This window comes from Halichondria panicea, chromosome 10, assembly GCF_963675165.1.
Source record: "Halichondria panicea chromosome 10, odHalPani1.1, whole genome shotgun sequence".
NCBI lineage: Eukaryota > Metazoa > Porifera > Demospongiae > Suberitida > Halichondriidae > Halichondria > Halichondria panicea.
In genome coordinates this window covers 3,157,474-3,176,537 of record NC_087386.1, presented here as the reverse complement: position 1 = coordinate 3,176,537, position 19,064 = coordinate 3,157,474, and the positions used below count along the sequence as shown (strand labels likewise).

At 40.7% G+C, this 19,064-nt stretch overlaps 3 protein-coding genes across 3 annotated transcripts; 2 read left to right on the top strand and 1 right to left on the bottom strand.

Moving 5' to 3' along the window:
* The first annotated feature begins 1,379 nt into the window (after positions 1–1,379).
* LOC135342452 (superkiller complex protein 2-like) lies at positions 1,380–18,919 on the top strand. The gene is made up of 30 exons (XM_064539182.1): positions 1,380–1,449; positions 1,547–1,647; positions 1,807–1,924; positions 2,281–2,395; positions 3,396–3,470; positions 3,558–3,718; positions 4,131–4,170; positions 4,226–4,272; positions 4,461–4,571; positions 5,214–5,359; positions 6,398–6,550; positions 10,982–11,066; positions 11,215–11,321; positions 11,493–11,639; positions 11,771–11,864; positions 14,185–14,397; positions 14,603–14,677; positions 14,735–14,770; positions 14,883–14,994; positions 15,165–15,283; positions 15,510–15,589; positions 15,810–16,008; positions 16,188–16,576; positions 16,713–16,926; positions 17,076–17,186; positions 17,530–17,706; positions 17,925–17,966; positions 18,100–18,240; positions 18,465–18,504; positions 18,616–18,919. The coding sequence occupies exons 1-30, from the start codon at positions 1,447–1,449 to the stop codon at positions 18,774–18,776; spliced, it is 3,612 nt and encodes a 1,203-aa protein (XP_064395252.1). The 5' UTR covers positions 1,380–1,446; the 3' UTR covers positions 18,777–18,919.
* LOC135342453 (peroxidasin homolog) lies at positions 7,443–10,851 on the top strand. The gene is made up of 2 exons (XM_064539183.1): positions 7,443–8,004; positions 8,094–10,851. Exons 1-2 carry the CDS (start codon positions 7,902–7,904, stop codon positions 10,697–10,699), a joined length of 2,709 nt encoding a protein of 902 aa, XP_064395253.1. The 5' UTR covers positions 7,443–7,901; the 3' UTR covers positions 10,700–10,851.
* Positions 12,244–13,477, bottom strand: LOC135342457 (uncharacterized). Its single transcript, XM_064539190.1, has 2 exons — positions 13,326–13,477; positions 12,244–13,155 (listed from the first exon to the last, which is right to left on the bottom strand). Exons 1-2 carry the CDS (start codon positions 13,338–13,340, stop codon positions 12,322–12,324), a joined length of 849 nt encoding a protein of 282 aa, XP_064395260.1. The 5' UTR covers positions 13,341–13,477; the 3' UTR covers positions 12,244–12,321.
* Positions 18,920–19,064: the final 145 nt, after the last annotated feature.

Here is a 19,064-nt window from a genome sequence, read left to right as displayed (position 1 = left end):
ATCCTAAACTGTCACAATCATGAAATAATTGCAACTCACTCACTTTTGAATATGACTTTCACTGCACAGCGTGCTATACCTTTATGCTTGTCCTGGTGCAGTAGATCCTCACCTCACTGAGTCACAGTTTATACACCACATACACTGTTGTACACCTGCATTGCCAGTTTATATTATCAAAATGAAAGATAAACCAACGGCATTAGATCTACAACACACCGAATTTCATAATGAAGAGCATAAACACCACTCTGCACTACGTTAACTTTATCACTAGGGTCTATACCTTATCATAATTATATAGCCTGAGCTCATTTGGCAATGGTAACTTTTTACTTGTTGCATTAGGGCAAAATGTAAGCAACTCACTCACTTTTAAATAATACTTTCACTGCACAGCGTGCTATACCGCAGACACCTACAAGGTAATAAACCACCTAGACTGCATCAGCTTTGATGACTACTACGAGACATCTCCCTGCACAAAGAACTAGATCGCACAATCAAGCACTCCTGTGTAGGCAATCAAGAGTTAATTAACTGCTTTAGATATTCTTTTTTGCTGCTTTCTATGGAACGTGTTACCTATAGTCAATAGTACCTCCTATAACATGTTTAAAGTTACTCTTACATGTACGTTACCTGAACACAATCAGTTAGTTACCCACCCTACATTTTAATAATTTATTTGTTTGTGTAGGGAGGTTTACTGTTCTACCCATTCCTGTGTGTTGGATAAATCTTATTGATTGATTGATTGATTGATTGTAAATGGCATGGGCTCAAACTTGCATGTATAAGAAATCGTAAGTCATGCACATCTTACTCTATCTTCCATATTATCACAGGCGTCAATAATTATAACGATTAATGTTGGATTTTAGGCTTGCTGGCTTGCCATCACATATCCCAATGAAACGCCTTTATGAGACAGCTGATTAAAACAGGAGTGCTTCAGCTGCTCTGTCTGCATTTATATTTTTTCCAAAAGAAATTTGGGCTTGTGTTGACAGAGATACCACAATAGTTTGTTTAAGTACAGAATTTAATGAAGTTGGTACCAGTAAAAAGTCACTAGCTGTTTTTACAGGCAAAATAATCACAATTTTAATATCAGCAGATATGTTAGAGACCAATTAGCGTTTAATTGCAATGGTGTCTCATAATACCCCCCCTGTCTCATAATACCCGAACCACTTTGAACACTAAATGCTAGCATTAGCTGCAAACAAACTGTCACTAATTTGTTTGCTTGCATGCAAAGCCTATTGACCATAGTGAACAAGCTGTTAACAGCTCCCTCAATATTACAGGGGGGTCAGAAATATTTACTCTTAAAACCCCCTAGCTTGTACCCTATCACAATCCTGACCCGGGAGCCTAGCTGTCGATCTCTACCCATATCCATGTGGCCCAAGACAGATTAGATGCACACAGAGTTTTCCTATGGTAGGTCTCATCTATAATATTATGTTGTGTGTGCAGTATTATTATGTTGTGGTGCAGTAGCTATTTAGCTACGTTCTACATGTATATAAATGTACAGGATCTCCAGAGGCTAGATCTACCACCACTCACAGCTGAGCTGGAGTCGTTCCTCAGTAACCCTCACAATCTTCCCTTGCATGAACCCAGACGACTGCAGAGGTATGCACACCATACCCAATAGGGCCATATGATACATTAAACAGTAGATTAATGAACAAACGCACGTATATCATTATATACTAATCTAACTGCATAGACTATAATTTTTGCGTACATGTACATGACAACAATCAATCTTTCTGAATTGAACTATTCCAGGCTATGGATGAGGGAAGTGAGTCCAAACTCTCTGTTCACTACCTCACTGTCAGATGTGCACAGCACGATTGTTGTTGAGCGTGATCCAGCCACTGGGAAACTGCTGGAATTCAACGAGGTACCGTAAAAGTCTTCTAATCTTAGCGCCAACTTGCATTTTTCTTGGCTCTAAATTGTGCAATGAAAAATGAAGCCATCAAAGCCATTTATCCTGCAATTTGGATGTGGCCGTCACTCTAAATGAGGTGCCATCTAAAGCTTACATCTGTTCTATTTGTGCGCCAAAGAAAAATTTTTTGAGGTTATACTTCTTACGGTATCTACTATTGAAAAATAGTGATCTCTTTTCACGGGCTAAGCACACAGTAGATTCTGCATTTGTACTCATCGCTAATTTATCCTGTGTATAAATTCGATACGGTTTTATAAATAGTACTTCCTCTATCTTTGTAATCCCATCTTCATGTGGCTCAGGTGGATGTTAGTGGAGTGGGTCTAACTGCCAAGAACTCCACTTCTCTATTGAGAGCCCCTGGTCCTCCCTCACTTACAGTCAAGGGAGACCCAACCAACTACCCTTTCTGGCCAGGTACAAACAACTGCATCAGATTTTTTAATGTAGATTTGAGGTTGTATAATAGCCAACAGATTCAGTAACTCCTGATTCAGATACTAGGGGTTCGCAATAAGTCCTCGCTCAGTGAATCAAATGTGGTAAGAAAATAGTAATCAAGCATCACAGTAATGATTGGATCTAAATAATCCTCGCATAACAGGGGCGTAAAACTAGAAATTTACGGGAAGGAGGCAACACCCCCGCAAAATGTTTAGCCAAAAACCACACCCACTAATTATCACGTAGAAGTGCATGCAAATGGCAGTAAACTGCTATTTACCTGCTCTTTTTCTCTTTTCTTCATCAACAAGACAGTGAAGAGCTCATTTTCTGCTCATTCTATATATCTAGTTAGCTAGTTATCCAGAAGTTAGCTAGCCAGAGCTATTAAAAGCTAGTGAGGTGAGTCACATTACACTTGAAGTTCAAAAGTACAGGAGGCAAGGGCCTCCTCTGCCTCATTGCTAGTTACGCCACTGCATAAGAAAGGTCCATGTGTATTCAATCTGGTAAAGACACCCTAAAATAATGGTCGACACACGAGAAAGCTAGAATTAAGTGCAACCGTCCAGGCTCCGATTTAGCCACTCCTGGCTGTTGAAGTCTAAAACTGTGAGCCGACGTCCCTCAGCATTTGCCAAGACTCCACGCCAAGTATCAAAGCCTATGTGTCAACCAGAGTCTAGGTAGAGCTCCTTTTGCCTCGACGTCAACCAACACCAATACCACCGCCAGCACCACCGCCACAGAAAATCTCAAAGAGGAGTCCTATTTGAGATTTTCCGGACCCAAACATAACCTCGCTTCGCTCGGAATAATTATGACTCACCAAAGTAAAAGTATACTGAGCTTAGAACTTTGTATGCTAACTTAAATTTAGCAGTAAAATAATGTATGTCCTAGTTATATCGATTGCCTAGTAGGACCACTATAGAAATCCTCCAATATTATTTTGCTTCTTGTTGCCTTATAGGTGGAATGGATCACCTCGAGATAGTCCAGAATCTTGAAAGTGATGCGTCAGATGCTGGTCTGGACTTCAGCTCTAGTGAGAAACTTTTTTTTTTGTATCTGTCCTATTTATTCCAAGTGTTTGTTGCCTTTACATGTATGTCACAAAATTAACATTTTGTAGACTTGTTGAAGGTGCCTCCTGGTTTCTCCGAGGGACTAGCAACTGAAAATAGTGACAAGCCAATGAGCCAAGAGCCTGTGGCTGTGACTGACCTACTGTTTGGTGATGACCTCGCTGTGCTAAATTGGACTGAGCAGGAAAGGCAACAAGACACAGTCGAGGTAAGACTGGGAATTTGGTTTGCTCTGTTGCCCATTCGCATAGGAGTGTCTTTCGATTTATGGATTGGATCGATCTTCTTTGTTCCTACAGCATGTCTTACAACTATATAGGGGTGTTGTAAATGTGAAATTCATGCAGTCATATAGGTGGAAGCCAACAGGAAAATAAAACCAAAATTTGAATCAGTTTTTAATGATGTATATAAAATTAATCTGTGGTGAATGCATTAGTGCCATGATAGCTAAGTATTGTGCTGGGACTAGTAGAGTCAGCAAAGGAAGCCTGGAATATTTGCATAGAAAACAAGTACGTAGGTGGTTGCATCAACGTGCAAGATACAAGCTACCCATGCATGCGCCTCGGGTTAACTAGTGTAGAAGACAGTATACTAGTATAATTATTTTCTGATAGCTGCAGCCCAGTGATGGAGTGGAATCACCTTCTCCAACAGGTGCGTGGATATTGCTGACTTTCCGTTATTCATTTGAGTTTACTATTCATCTCAGTGCCAGCAGACGAGCAAATTGATGTGCTGTTGACTGCTGATACAAAGGTACTTTTTGTGTGTGAACTTATTTCAGGAACTGTGTGTTAGTTAAAACTACTTTGAATGTATGTGCCGTTTCATTTGAGAACCCACAACCAGTAGTTGCTTGTGTCAATGCCACAGATTGTAGTGAATACGTACGTGCATCATAGTACTGATGTATGCACTGTAGTTGTCCCACCTTCATGTTGCAGGATGTGCCTAGGCATAGTGAGGGGAAGTCCCTCTCCCAGTGGGCGGTGAAGGTAGATGTGAATGCTCTGGTGGAGGACTTTGACAGGAGAGTACCCAATATGGCTCACACAGTATGTGTATACTATACATATGTGCATCTTTCGTATACCTTTCTCGTGTACTGTTTGTTTGGAATGTGCAAAAATGCATGTTTGGTGTACAGTCACTTTCGTTAATTCGGTCATCCTTGGGACAGTGCATTTTGGCCACAATAACGAGGTGGCTGCATTTCAGAAAGTGGCCGCGGCTAATTTGCGGTCCTACCTCGAATCCAATGGCTGGATAATGAATGAATCTTATTCGAGTGTAACCCAGTTTTCATTTGCCAAACCACACCCAAAACATCATATCCGGCCGTATAAAATTACATTAAAAATCTAGCACTGTCCATTATACAGAATCCTATTACCAAACAAATGTTTTGAAACGTCTGGGATTACCATTCAACCAAGTGATTGAGGTGGTCGCATTTCAGGACAAGTTTTGCGCAGTAATGATAGCTATAACAATTCGTGCCAAACGAAACGGCCGGTATATCGAGGTGACTGTGATTCGGAGAGCCAGATTAGCGAGAGTCTACTGTGGTGTTCACATGGATGCACTCTTGATATGACAGAATACATTTTAACTGCAACTCTATGTAATGATGTGCATGTTAATGGTTTGGCACGTTTTAAATTAACATGTATTATATCAAACACTACCCTGCACAGTGGGGCTTCTCTTTGGACAACTTCCAGAAGCAGGCCATTATCCACCTAGAGAGCCATGACAACGTGTTTATTGCTGCCCACACATCAGCTGGCAAAACTGTCGTGGCAGAGTACGCTATAGCTCTGTCCAAGAATCATATGACCAGGTACCACTCATCTAGGATTTTTTTGTAGCTTTTAGCAAATATTTTCACATGTTTAAACTGTTACAATTATCTTTACATGGAAAGATTTATCTGGAAACTGGCTGCACAGCTAGTTTCTTGAGCCTTTCTTGTGTATGAAAACTTTCACATGCATAAATATTCTATTACGTCATGCATTTCACTGCATTTTGTCCTGACTGCATGACTAAGGAAGTAAGGTCTGAAGTAAGGTCTGAAGTAAGGTCTGAGGCACTTAATGTCTCTTTGTACAAATTTTCAGGACATTCTGCACTCTCTTTCCAAGCTACTGATTAAAAGCAATCTGTCATCGCTTTCACGGGGCACATACCGTATAGCTGGTAATTTTCGTGGGGCAAAATATTCGTGGTTTTCGTGGTTGGAGGTCTGACCACGAATATTTTACCCACGAGTGAAGCGACCTTGCCTACCTTTACCTACAATCTAAGCAGCAACCACAAAAATATTATCCACGAAATGTCTCAATATTGCTGAACCACGAATATTTTGTCCCCCGAAAATTACCCGCTATACGGTAAGCTTTCAGGCTTAACTTCACTTATAGCCATCTTTATGTGACTGTTCTCGCATGCATGCGCAGTAACGTCAAAGACAATATAAATCTACCTTGTGACCACTCACATGTATGAGATGAGCGTGGCTGTGACATACCATAATAATTATGATTGTAGCGGCACAGTTCAGTACTGCAAAACTCCTTAGCTCCATATTTCCATTCTCAGGTAGGTTATTTATGCACTGACCACCATAAATAAGACCTACCATGCATGCACTTGAATTGGGACTGCTGTTCAAATGCGAAAAACATTGGCTATAAAACAACACCAATATTAATTTTAGGTTTTATATTATCCTATAGCACTGCAAATGTCTTCCAACACCAATTAAAAATAATAGTTGTAGGATGAGGGCGGCACTGCAAGCTAGTTATTTTTCCTAATGGCTTACAGTAGCTATTTTAAATCACCAATTAACTTGTTTAATGCATTCAACATGCAGGGCCATCTATACCTCTCCGATTAAAGCTCTCTCCAATCAGAAGTTCCGTGACTTTCGCCTGACATTTGGTTGTGAAGGTGTTGGCCTGTTGACTGGGGATGTTCAGATCAACACTACTGCCTCCTGTCTCATCATGACTACTGAGATACTCAGGTTTGATCGTTAACCCAAAGTTCACAGTCAGCTACGGGTTATAGTAGTCTTATGTCTGTTTGTCTATCCGTCTGTCCGTCTGTCTATTTGTGTACAGTATAGAACCCTCAATTATTTGGACACCTTTGTTCCAGAGGCAGGTCGGATAACTGGATATAATTATATGCCAGATAAAGAAATGGATAAAGCACGCCTCAACATTGCAAATGTAGGGCGTGTGGTCGTTTGCGCATGTGCAGAAGATAAACACGCGTATCTCCATGGTAACAGCTGTTATTTGCGCGTGCGCACTTAGGAGGTCCCTGTCGTAGAGAAATTTTGACCTGCCGGATGATCGAGGTTATACCGTATTCCTGACTATAGCGCGCTTATAACACGGTTTACCTGCACATAACAAGGTATGCATGTACATTTTATAGGAGCATATTATTATTTTGTTATCAAACAAATAATAACTAAGATCTTAGATTGAAGCTCGACAAGCACAACGGATGCATGCCAATAGGGCAGCCCATCATATCAGACGGGATGCAGAGACTCTGACATGTGCATCTAAACAGACTCGATGAATGGCTGCCTTGTAGTATATATGCATGGAATCTACCATCCTGGGGATTCCTGGATCCTACATGTATGTACATGTACTTTTGGTAGGTTTACATTTTTCTTTGGTGGCTCCCAGTTTGTATGAATATCTAAAGCGGCAGTGAGAATACTATTTGGCTGGAGCTATCACCACCGTAAAGCAGTTAACAGCAAAAAATTATTATTCAGTGCAACTGACTCATAGACTATTGACACCAAAAATGGCTCACCAATTATATACATAAACGTTGCATGCTTATATACCCCATGATCTATATTGGGTTTCGAATGCGTGGTGGTGAATCATTTAGGAATGACACTGTATGCGTTTCTAAATTTCGAATTACCTGCGCATGCTCACTCTTTGGGGCATGCGTTTGCGATCTATGCGAAAACTTGCAATTTGCAGTGGGAAGAGCCTCCAAACCCAATATACGGTATGTATCTTTCAGTTTGGACATCAATTTTGTACTTCCAAATAAGGCGTTGTCACTTGGTCATGCCTCTCCTTCTCTTATCTGCCAAGTGCCTATGTAGCTGCTACATCTTGTTGTTGGTCTCCCACCACTGTGTTATGTGTACCAAGGAACACTCCCTTCATGCACCAAATGCTTGTTGACACACATATCATCACGCTTTGGCTGAGCATCAGAACATTAAAGTTTGTTTACATACATTAAAGTTCCTGTTGTCTTTTCATTGTGTATAAAAGAGAGGCAGATATTACTCTATAACATCGTAAGAACATCAGCTAACAAGAAAAGAGATGGATATCAAGACGAGGGACATTCTAGCTGTCCTTGTGCTCACAACTTTGATAGCTTGCTTCAGAGTTAGTACAGCAAAAACTCAGCTATCATTTGATGGTGGTGAGTACTTGTATGTACATATTACATGCATGACTATTAATGCAGCATACGTATAAATTATACTGTACTTTATTGTGTATCTATTGCAGACACTGTGCGAATACAAGCCATTACTTCAGCCACAGCTGAAGCGAAACAAGCGGCAATTAAAGTAAAAGAGAACACTTCTCAGCTATTCAAACGCCCTTCTTCACTAGCAGTGAAGCAAGGTAAAGCCAGACTGCTATTCGAAAAGATGATTCACTTGGCAGAACATAAATTATCCCTGGCTCACCAGTCTACCACTGCTGATGCACAGAGCGCCAAGGAGAGGGCTGAAGCATTAGCGCAAGAGTTCTTCCATATGCCAGGAGCTATGCTTACTTCAGATGAAATCGCTCAAATGTGGCAGGAAAGTGGATGCAGTGATTTAAGAGAGCAGCCTGAGTGTGATTTCTCAACCCTGAACCAATTCCGAACAATCGATGGAACTTGTAACAATCTTGATAACCCGACACTAGGAGCAGCAACTACAGCCTTTGCTCGACTCACGCCACCTGAGTATGAAGATGGTGTCAGCTCTCTTCGTGGAGATCTGCAAGCAAGAAATAAATTCCTGAACATTGGGCCATTCTCGCCACCCAACCCCAGTGCACGCCTCATTAGTGAGACTGTAGTTAGGAACATCACTCAAGAAGAGCTGCCATTTACTCACATTCTTATGCAGTTTGGACAGTTTTTGGATCACGACCTTGACTTATCTCCTGAGCTTGAAGTCGAGTGTGATGGTTGCACCTTCACTGAGGTGTGCTCCCCTATTCGTGTGGCTGATCTAGACAAGACTTTTGGAACTGGAACTCGTAACAATGCTGAATGTCTTCGATTTCGTCGTTCATTGCCTGTCTGTGATACCAATCCACCTCTCTCGTTCACTCCCAGAGAACAAATAAATGACATAACTTCATTCATAGACGGCTCTATGATTTATGGATCCACCAATGAAGTAGCCTCACGTGTGAGAGCATTCTCTAGTGGGCTACTTCGATCCGGTTCACCTTTTCCCAAGGGTCAGGACTCTTTACCTGTTGATACAGACGGGATTGTGGCATGCCCAAATGGAATGAATTGCTTTTTGTGCGGTGATATTCGTTGTAATGAGCACATTTCACTTACTGTAATGCACACTGTCTGGCTGAGAGAACACAATAGATGTGCTAGAGAAATGGCCATAGTAAATCCACACTGGCAGGATGAAAGGCTGTATCAGGAGTGTCGAAAAATAGTTGGTGCTTTGATTCAGAAAATTGTCTATTTCGATTATCTCCCAAAAGTTCTTGGCCCCCAAAACTTCGAAACGTTCATTGGACCTTACCCAGGCTATCAACCTTCGGTGGATCCCAGTATACCTAATTCATTCGCTACTGCTGCTTATAGATACGGTCACAGTCTTGTGCGACCGCAATTTGATCGACTTGATTCCAACTTTCGCCCTCTTGCTATTGGGCCTCTTAACCTAGTTGATGCTTTTTTCAACCCCACCCAGTTTCGCACTAGCCTTGGAACAGATCCAATCCTTCGTGGACTGGTAACAGAAAATTCATTGCGTATGGACGAGTTCCTTAATATGGTATTGACCAAGAAGCTGTTTCAAACCCCACTCACTCCAGGGATGGACCTGGCATCTTTAAATCTTCAACGTGGTCGTGATCATGGTCTCCAACCTTATCCGATATGGAGAAACTTCTGTGCTCGTATCTTTGGAGATGTCAGTGAATTTGAGAATAAATTGACCCTAGTTCGATTTTTGCAGTTGTATGGGAGCTTAGACACACTCGATTTGTGGATAGGAGGTATTGCCGAAGATAGGCTACCAGAATCCCTCCTCGGAGCTACCTTTGCTTGTATTTTTGGACTCACTTTTCAACGTGTGAGGAATGGTGATCGGTTCTATTTTGAACGTCCCGATGTGTTCCAGCCAGATCAGTTAGCGGAGATCAAGAAAGGTTCATTGTCTAGAGTCATTTGTGATAACTCTGATAACGTCAACTTCATTCAGAGAGATGCTTTCCTTTCAAACACCAGTCGCGTCTCTTGCAATCAAATCCCAGCTATAGATCTTAACAGATGGCGGGAAAATTCCTGCTTTTTCAACGTTCGTGTTGATCCAAGACCATTTGAGGTACCAATTTCTTCTTTTAGTCGTATGTCACCTGGACAAGACTTTGTGTTCTCAGTTGAACACGTTCCAGCCAATTCTCGTGCGGTGTTCCAGTGTATTCAGTTGCAATGTCCCTCAGCTAACTTTGGAACTGATTTGATAGCATTCTCAGATCGAAGGTTTGAAACCTCTCTTCAGATATCATTCAGCAATGTATTACCAGTAAGTGTTCTCCAAACAAAAAGCTCATATCGTTCTACCTTGATGGAGAAATTGTTCAATGAGAGAGCGAGTGGCTTGTTTAGAAGCGAGGAGGAATGTCGAGAGTCATCTCAAGCTGCTTTCATCTTTGCATTCCGAAACTCTGCCATTGCTCAGTCGACAGAAGAACTTGTGTCCATGATGGAGGGATATACCAAGGAAAAAATCACTCTGCCTAAAGAAATTCTTGGAATCATCAGCAATGATAAGCACGTTACTGTGGAACCTCTCGAAAAAGAAATCGTGAAAGAATCATCTGTTGAAGACCTCAAGACCCTCCTCAAAGAACTCAATTGAGACTCAGCAAACATTCTAGAAAATTAATATAATTAGGTTGTTTATTATAATTTATGGGCTGGTTTCCCATTGTTTGAATCTCTTTTTCTATTACATTGTTAATTTTGTTGATACATAGTTTGAAATTGAGAAGTGAAATCCATTCATAATAATTATGTTACTTACGGTGGGGTCATCAATTTCTGTTCATTGGCATGTTTCTGTTTAGCCTCGATCCTGGAGTCATTAATTATTATTGGAAACAGCTCAAAACATGCAATTGTACTCATTCTACTCATGCAGGTCAATGCTGTACAATGGTTCCGATGTAATTCGTGACGTGGAATGGGTTATTTTTGATGAAGTACATTATGTGAATGATTCTGAGGTAAGTAAGTTGAACATGCCAGTTATTATCATTTGTGGTCAAGATCCCACGAATGTGTGCCTACCTGCGTATGTAATATGTAAACCTTTTATTCCATTGTTGATTTCTCTGCATTGTTGTCAGTTATTTTGTGCACACATCGTTGTAGCGAGGGGTGGTGTGGGAGGAAGTGCTGATCATGCTGCCAGACCATGTCAGTATCATCATGTTGTCCGCTACTGTACCCAATGCTATGGAATTTGCTGACTGGGTTGGGTGAGTCAGTCAAATGTACCCCTTAATTGACATTGAGTTAAGGTGCTGTATCTTTTGTTGACGATCATGATACCTGGAGTATATATTGCCTGATCGAATGTGCTATGTACACACTGTAGAGTATGTATTTCCTGGAAGGTGCATTTATTGGATTTGATTGTCTTCTCGTAGACGAACAAAGCGTAAGAATGTATATGTGATCAGTACTTTGAAGAGACCAGTTCCTCTCAAGCACTACCTGTACACTGGGAATAGCAAACAGACCAGTGACCAGCTGTTTGAGATAGTAGGAGAGAACAAAAAGTTCAACAAAATTGGGTGCGTTTGATTTTGTCAAAAGTATTTTACGTATTTCTTAAAAGCCAATACGGTGTGAGCATGCATGCCGTATACTGAGTGTGTGTCGTTTCTATAATCACTTCTATATCATAAAATTGTCTTGCTCACAGATACCAGTTGGCATTGGATGCCAAGAAGCAACGAACGAGTAAAGCTGCAGCAAACAGTGGACCAAAATTCAAGCAATCTTCCTTTGCCAAGCAGGTACGTATGCAGTATAGCAATTGATAATGTGGTGTCTAACTTAATGGTAGTGTAAGCACATTGAAGAAGTGACACATGGTGCATGGGTCTCAATTAATTAATTTGCTGTCCAGTGACTTTTTTACGTGGATGTGTGATGGTTTACTAATAGCAGAAGATTCACCCTTAATTGCTCGCATTCATTTTGGCCACTCTCACGTACAGTACATGTATAATTATTAATTTGGTTCGGAAGTGTCACAATTGTTACTACGAGGCCTGCTAACAAATCAATTAGGACAAATACGTTTTGGATAATGATCACTTAAAGACGTAGTAGTCCTCCTTGCTTGATTTAACAGAGCAATTGTTGACGTTGCTATGCATAGAGATTAAGGGATTTTCAGGCAAAAGGTTCATGTATATAATAATTCTACAACACTCATATCAGTATCTGTGTATCTAGTTTTTCCTGTCTTTATGTGCACCCATATGGTCCGGTAGTCACGAAAGAAAGCTCTCTTGGATTGTTAGAAACTTCGGGGCACCCAGTATAGCAGCCGATAGTCCATGGATATGCATCAGGCATGTGGTAGTGGTAAATGTCAGCACCATCAATTGAGTGTGTGTGGCCTCCACAACTATCTAGATCAGTGGGAAGTTTACCACCATCTGAATAGCGACCGTATAATCCATAACCATCGAATAACCATCCCAGGAGTGCAGAATGGTGATCTGGTGTATCTTCCGTGAAATTGCATGCTTTACGACCATTGTTGTTAGTGAGTCCTATACCAGAGTGGATATGATAATGGAGACTGGGAGCAGCATGCCCCCCACATGTGTCTACCGTGTGTCCCTCAGATTCTACTGCATCCACCCATTTACTGGGTGCACCTTGATCAGGACATTTTGAGCTGTAGCCACAGGGAGAGCCAACTCCGTATATGTTCACTCCATTGGTAAATACTCCAAGCGCGCCAAGAATTGGAGCAGGGTCTTCTTTGAGGTAGGTAATGTTTTCAAATACGGTCAATTTCTCTCCGACTGGAATTGGCTGCTTCGCCATTTTAGGAGTGAGTGGTAGTTTGTACTCCATCTTAAAGATACAGGCTTCAGCAGGATTTGTCCAGCCTGGATTGTTGTAAGGTGGACATTGTGTCGTCTCTACAATACGAAATAAGCCGTTAGTGTAAATGTCAGGGTTGTAAAAGGGGGCCGTGGCTGGACAACGAGTGAGGCCTTTTGATTGGCAAGTTGGTTTTTGGGCCAAAGTGGTTGTGGTGTAGGAGAGCAATAAAATCAGAAGTGCCTGTTCAGTGGACAGTGCATGCATGCATGGTAATATATGATTGGTTATAAGGCAATTATGATCAGTATGTAGACTATCATCATTCATGTACGCTGTGCTATTAGAGGTTTGACAAAAAAAGTTTACACTTACAAGCCTCTTAGACCAAGGTCTTATAATTACATGCGTACCTTTATCATTGCCATCTCAACTTTCTGCTTTAGTATCAGATGTAGCTATTTAGTAGGAAACCTGAAAGACACTTCCTCAGTAATTTTTCTTTTCGAGCCAAATAAAATGGGGTATAATTATATAACAATCATGTGCCTTTTATGATTACGCTATGAATAATTATGTTGAGGTGTGTAGTATATTCATAAGTCAGTTTGTCACAACGCGCTCTTCTTAATAAACAGCGTACCCCACAACTCAACCACGTGTGCGTTATGTGCACAATATGCATGTGAGAAACTGGACTGTTACATTATCTGTATCTCAAGCAAGCAACCATACACATTTATGGCAATTGTTTATACAGGCTGTATACTTTATGTGACATGTATTTAGCCTGAGATGCTTATTAGCATATTCATGGTGCCCCTCCCCCTTTCTCTTGCTGAGTTGACTAAAATTGATTGACAGACTCACTCACTGTACAATGCAATAATCGTTCAATATCTTCTGTCTTTGCTGTGTTCAACATGTGCTTTTAATTATGCACACCAGATCTCAGATTCTCTCAAAAGCCTCTGTTTAGATTTTCAGAAGCTTCTTTTACTCCCTATATAGCAATTTTGACACAATAAATAGTTCCTTGCAATCATGCAATAATATTATAATTATACTTCCAATCATAATTGTGAGTATGTAATTTATGAGAGACTCGCTCATTGTTTTTGTTTGGGTATATTAAAGTGCTATCGTTTACACCACCTGGCTAGTTTATATCTTACAGATGATCAGTTCTGAATTATAGTTGTTGGCCTGACTAGGGAATGGTTGTAGGCTTTAAATCAATCATGATTGTACTGATCAGTTTACCTTATGCAGGATAAAAATGTGTGGCTATCGCTGATCCACATGCTGGGGAAAAAGTCGCTTTTACCTGTGGTAGCATTTACCTTCTCCCGCAACCGATGCAATGACAATGCTGATTCCCTCTCCTCCCTGGACCTCACCACCACCAATGAAAAAAGTGGAATACATGTCTTCTTTCAGAAGTCCATCTCAATTTTGAAAGGCTGTGATAGGAAGCTACCTCAGGTGAAATACATTTTTTCCATTCTTATAGTTGCCTATAGCAGTGAAGATTGTCGGTGCCAGTATAATGTTGACTCTTATTTGCAAGCCGCTCCAAAAGTTGCTGCTGGATGAGTGCATCCCCAATAGTTCCAGTGCAACTATTAATGTTGTTCATTTGTTTTGACAATGATAATTATGTAAACTGTTACACTGTTCCCTTTTGTAGGTAATTTGGACTAGGGAGCTTCTCAAGCGTGGTATAGCTGTTCATCATAGTGGTATACTTCCAATCATCAAAGAGGTATAGAATGTTGTGATCTATTGCATTATGCATGGAGATGCATTAATTTTACGTCAGGTTATCGAGTTGCTTTTCCAACGAGGACTAGTCAAAGTAAGTTTCATTCAGTTCATGTTCCCTATATTTCCTTTTCTCTGTAATTATTACTACGTCATGTTTTCGATCTAGTTTATGGTGCATACTATTCTATGTACACTCAATTCAGCTACTGTTTGCCACTGAAACATTTGCAATGGGAGTGAACATGCCGGCTAGGACAGTGGTGTTCGACTCAACCAGGAAGCATGACGGTGTCAGGATGAGAGACCTGCACACTGGTATGTATTGCAGGTCCTGTAACTGACAGCACTAAAACAGCGAGCAAAACAATTTTTGTGTAGGGTTTCATGACATTTTTTAAGCCGGCATGAGGAGAAACAACCATATTGTTGGTGGTCTACCAGACATAAAAAGTGTTGGTTCTATACCTGCATGTGTGGTTGTGCAGGTGAGTATATTCAGATGGCTGGCAGGGCTGGAAGGAGAGGACTGGATCCAACAGGTACTGTCATACTCATGTGCAAGGCTGATGTTCCCGAGGCTAGCGACTTAAGCAGGATGATCTTGGTAAGTTAAGCTTCTTTGTAGCAGATCAACAAATATTATGATGATCTTTACAGTTAAGTTCTGTTGGTGTGTGCTCCTGCTATACTTGGTGTGCTTGCTTGCTATGTTACAGACTTCCCTTTTATGAATGTCCTGGTGCATTTATAGTGTGATTAATGTCCCAGAATAAGTCGTATTCTATTCAGTGTATCCGCGTGCTTCATTGTTTATTACTGTTAATGTTCAGGGCCAGCCCACGACTTTGGAGTCCCAGTTCAGACTGACCTACAGTATGCTGCTTAACCTCATGAGGGTAGAAACGTTAAGGTGTGCTTTCGTGTGGAGGCATGATAAAGTACTGCATGTTGGTACTTACTGCTTGTCTATATGCATGCTGCATACATTCTACACGCATGTGATGTTGCCTTGGAAAAATCCTATAGAATTTTTAAAGATTGTTGTCAATGAGATTAGTATTGTACGTATGTATAAAATTGCATGAGCAAACATTTTTTGCTCACGGTTACATGGCTGCTGTTTCTGGTAGAGTTGAGGACATGATGAAGCGGAGCTTCGCAGAGACTGACTCCGCAAAGCACGAGGTAGACAGGAAGCAAGCACTGACTGACCTTCAAGGGGAGATATCTGATATTCAAGGCAGAGAGTCTTGTCCAGTGTGTGATGTGGACATTGCTCAGTACTACAGTTCTTGCGCTAGTATATCCACTCTGGACTCTCAAATGAAGGTATAATATTCTTCTTCTACCACACCTTTTTTAAAGATTAACGCCCTTAGATTTCTACTAAGCCAATAAGCCACGAAGCAGTTACAGAAAAATAAGAAACTGTTATTTGAAGCTTGCACACCTGACTATGTAATAGTTAATTATCTGTTATGCTGCACATTCACACATACGCATTCAAGGTTATCCTGCTCTCCAGTCCTAACACCTGGAAAGCCCTGAGTGTGGGCAGAGTGGTGATGCTCTGCAGTCCTGTCTATGGCCACTGTTTAGCTGTAGTGCTGCAACAAAATGTATCGACCAAATCAGTGAAGACACTATCATTACTGGTGTTGTGTGAGCCTGGAATTGATGATGAAGTAGCTACAGCCTCACTGTTCCCAGCTGATTCTGTTGCGTCAGTACAACCATACACATCATGTAAGGAACTGTTCTCCCCAAGTGGTGTGTTGTCTCACACTGTGGTGGAGGTACCTGCCTCCATGTTGGTGAGTATCACAACGTCTGTACTGAAAGTAGAGGGAAGGATCATCTTTGAGGAGTTCAAGAGAAGACTGATGCCAAGATTCAGGTATGTCTGAGGTATCTGTTCATGAATAGCATTATAGCTGTGTACTCAATACTGTAAGTACGAAGAAAGCTATTATGCATGTTGGGCGCCTGTGTTAGCTATCTGGCCTCAATGTCGACATTTCTGTATAATACAGGGAATATCCTTTTCAACCTGCCACCATAAAAGCAAGACAGGAGCTATTGCAGCTAGTTGTTGACAATTCAGATGACTTACCACTTTGCCTTGATGCTATGAGAGACCTTAAGATCAATAATATGGAGTACGTGGAATTGAGAGAGAAGAGGGTGTTACTTGAGTCAACAATGACTTTATATGACTGTGTCCGTTGCCCTTCATTTAAGAGACATGTGAGTATTGCTGCATGAATATACACGTGCAATAGTCACCAAAACTGTTTTATAGTCTATAGCCTGAATGGCAGTACAAAAGTAGGAAGAGTTTAACAAATTGAAGCACAAAGGAAACATTATGCATAGCATGTACCACACTCATGCAGTTTGCACACATGAAAAAGAAGGCAACTTTGGAGGAGAAATTGTTGAACCTCAAGTTCAAGCTCTCTGAATCAAGTCTCCAGTTGCTCCCAGATTACCAGCAACGTCTCAAGGTATGGGGCGGGGCTTCCCAATTATGACTGTCCATCCATGAATATTTTATAACACTGCCATGGCAATAGAATTGCCGCAATTATTATACTCATTGCATGTTGTTCATTGCGTGTAGTGACCCCATTTGTCAGATTGTATTTAGCTAAGCCAGCTCAGCCCACACATCTATTAATTGTTAGCAAATCAATGATTGTATGTTGTTTATTGCTGTGCTTAATTTAATGGTGTGTGCAAGTTGCTAATAATTAAATACCTAACAAGTATATACTGTTCACAAGGAAAAGGAACTGGTGTTTAGAAGGCCGTATGATCGGTGCCATTGCCCAAAGCATTTAATTACAGGTATTGAGGAGACGGGGTTATATTGGTGATGATGACACAGTGCAGCTTAAGGGTAGAGTGACATGCGAGCTCCACTCTCGTGAAATTCTGCTCACTGAGCTCATCTTCCAAAATGTGTTTGTGGACTACTCACCAGCTGAGATAGCTGCTCTCCTGTCAGCTGTGGTATTTCAGCAGGTAAAGTTCTATAAAAACTTTCATCTACATAGCTGTATGGTGCATATATATATATATTTATAATTATACGTAAGCCATTCAACATTTCATATAATACTAGTTCTAGTAGGCTATGAACGTACTTTGCTAAAAAAATGTTACCAGCCTAAGTAATAATAATTATGTGGCCAGGGATGTTTTTATTTTGCCAACACGACATGTATACTCTGATCTTTCAGGCAAAATGCAGCGAACCAAATCTTACAGATCGTCTGCAAAAAGTGAGGAACATGATCATTTAGCTTTTGAAAATTTCGCCACTTTGCGTTTGTCCTGTATCAGATTTGTATACTTGCATGGACATAACTGCATGTATACACGTTTTGTCTGTCAAGCATTAATTTGACTTTCCAGGGAAAGGAGACAATTCTGAGGGTTGCTAGGGAGTTGGCAGAGACAGAAAGAGACTGTGGCATTGACACATCTTTAGATGACTATGAGAGATCACTCAAGTTTGGATTGGTGGAAGTTGTCTATGAGTGGGCCAATGGAAAGGTGCAGTGTGTATTATTGTACCGTTACTACAGTCATGTAGTATAACATCATCATGCACCAATGGTAACAATGTTTATGGCTTTGCTTGCATGTAAATAGAAGTACAATGATTGTGCATTGTGGTTTTGATGAAAGGCGGCAGCTCTTGGGTAAAGATGTTAAACTACCTAAACATTGCTGATATGATTTTCAGTACCACATTGATTACTTATTGTCACATGCAGGAATTCCTCCATATCACACAGCTCACAGATGTTCTTGAAGGTAGGCTGTTTTTTATTTCAGGCACGAATCACATTTTGAGTAGTAGACAAAGTGCACGTACATGTTGGTGCACATGTGTACAATTGCTCAATACCTACCTCGTTACTGCAGGCATGATAGTACGTTGTATTCAACGTCTTGATGAAACATGCAAGGATGTCCGCAAAGCAGCTAGAGTAATTGGTGACCCTATGTTACTTCAAAAAATGCAAGATGCCTCAAATCTCATCAAAAGAGACATTGTATTTGCAGCTAGTCTGTACACCATTTAAGGTATGAATTGGTTCTTGTTTTGTTGAAACTTAAAGCTAGATTTATTGTTTGATGTAATAACTAAAGTACGTATGTGATCATGTCACATGCATAATTCTATGTGGTTTGCATTAACGGTTATTTTTCAACTTCTCATCCAGAAGCGATATCAGAGAAAGCAATTGCTAAAAATTATAAAACGTACGAAAGTGGTGCTATTTTAGGAGGCTAGCCTAACACTTTTAACACTATCCATATAACCATTGCAACAAAGCTTATAATTATTATGCATGCACTGGTCAATCTCT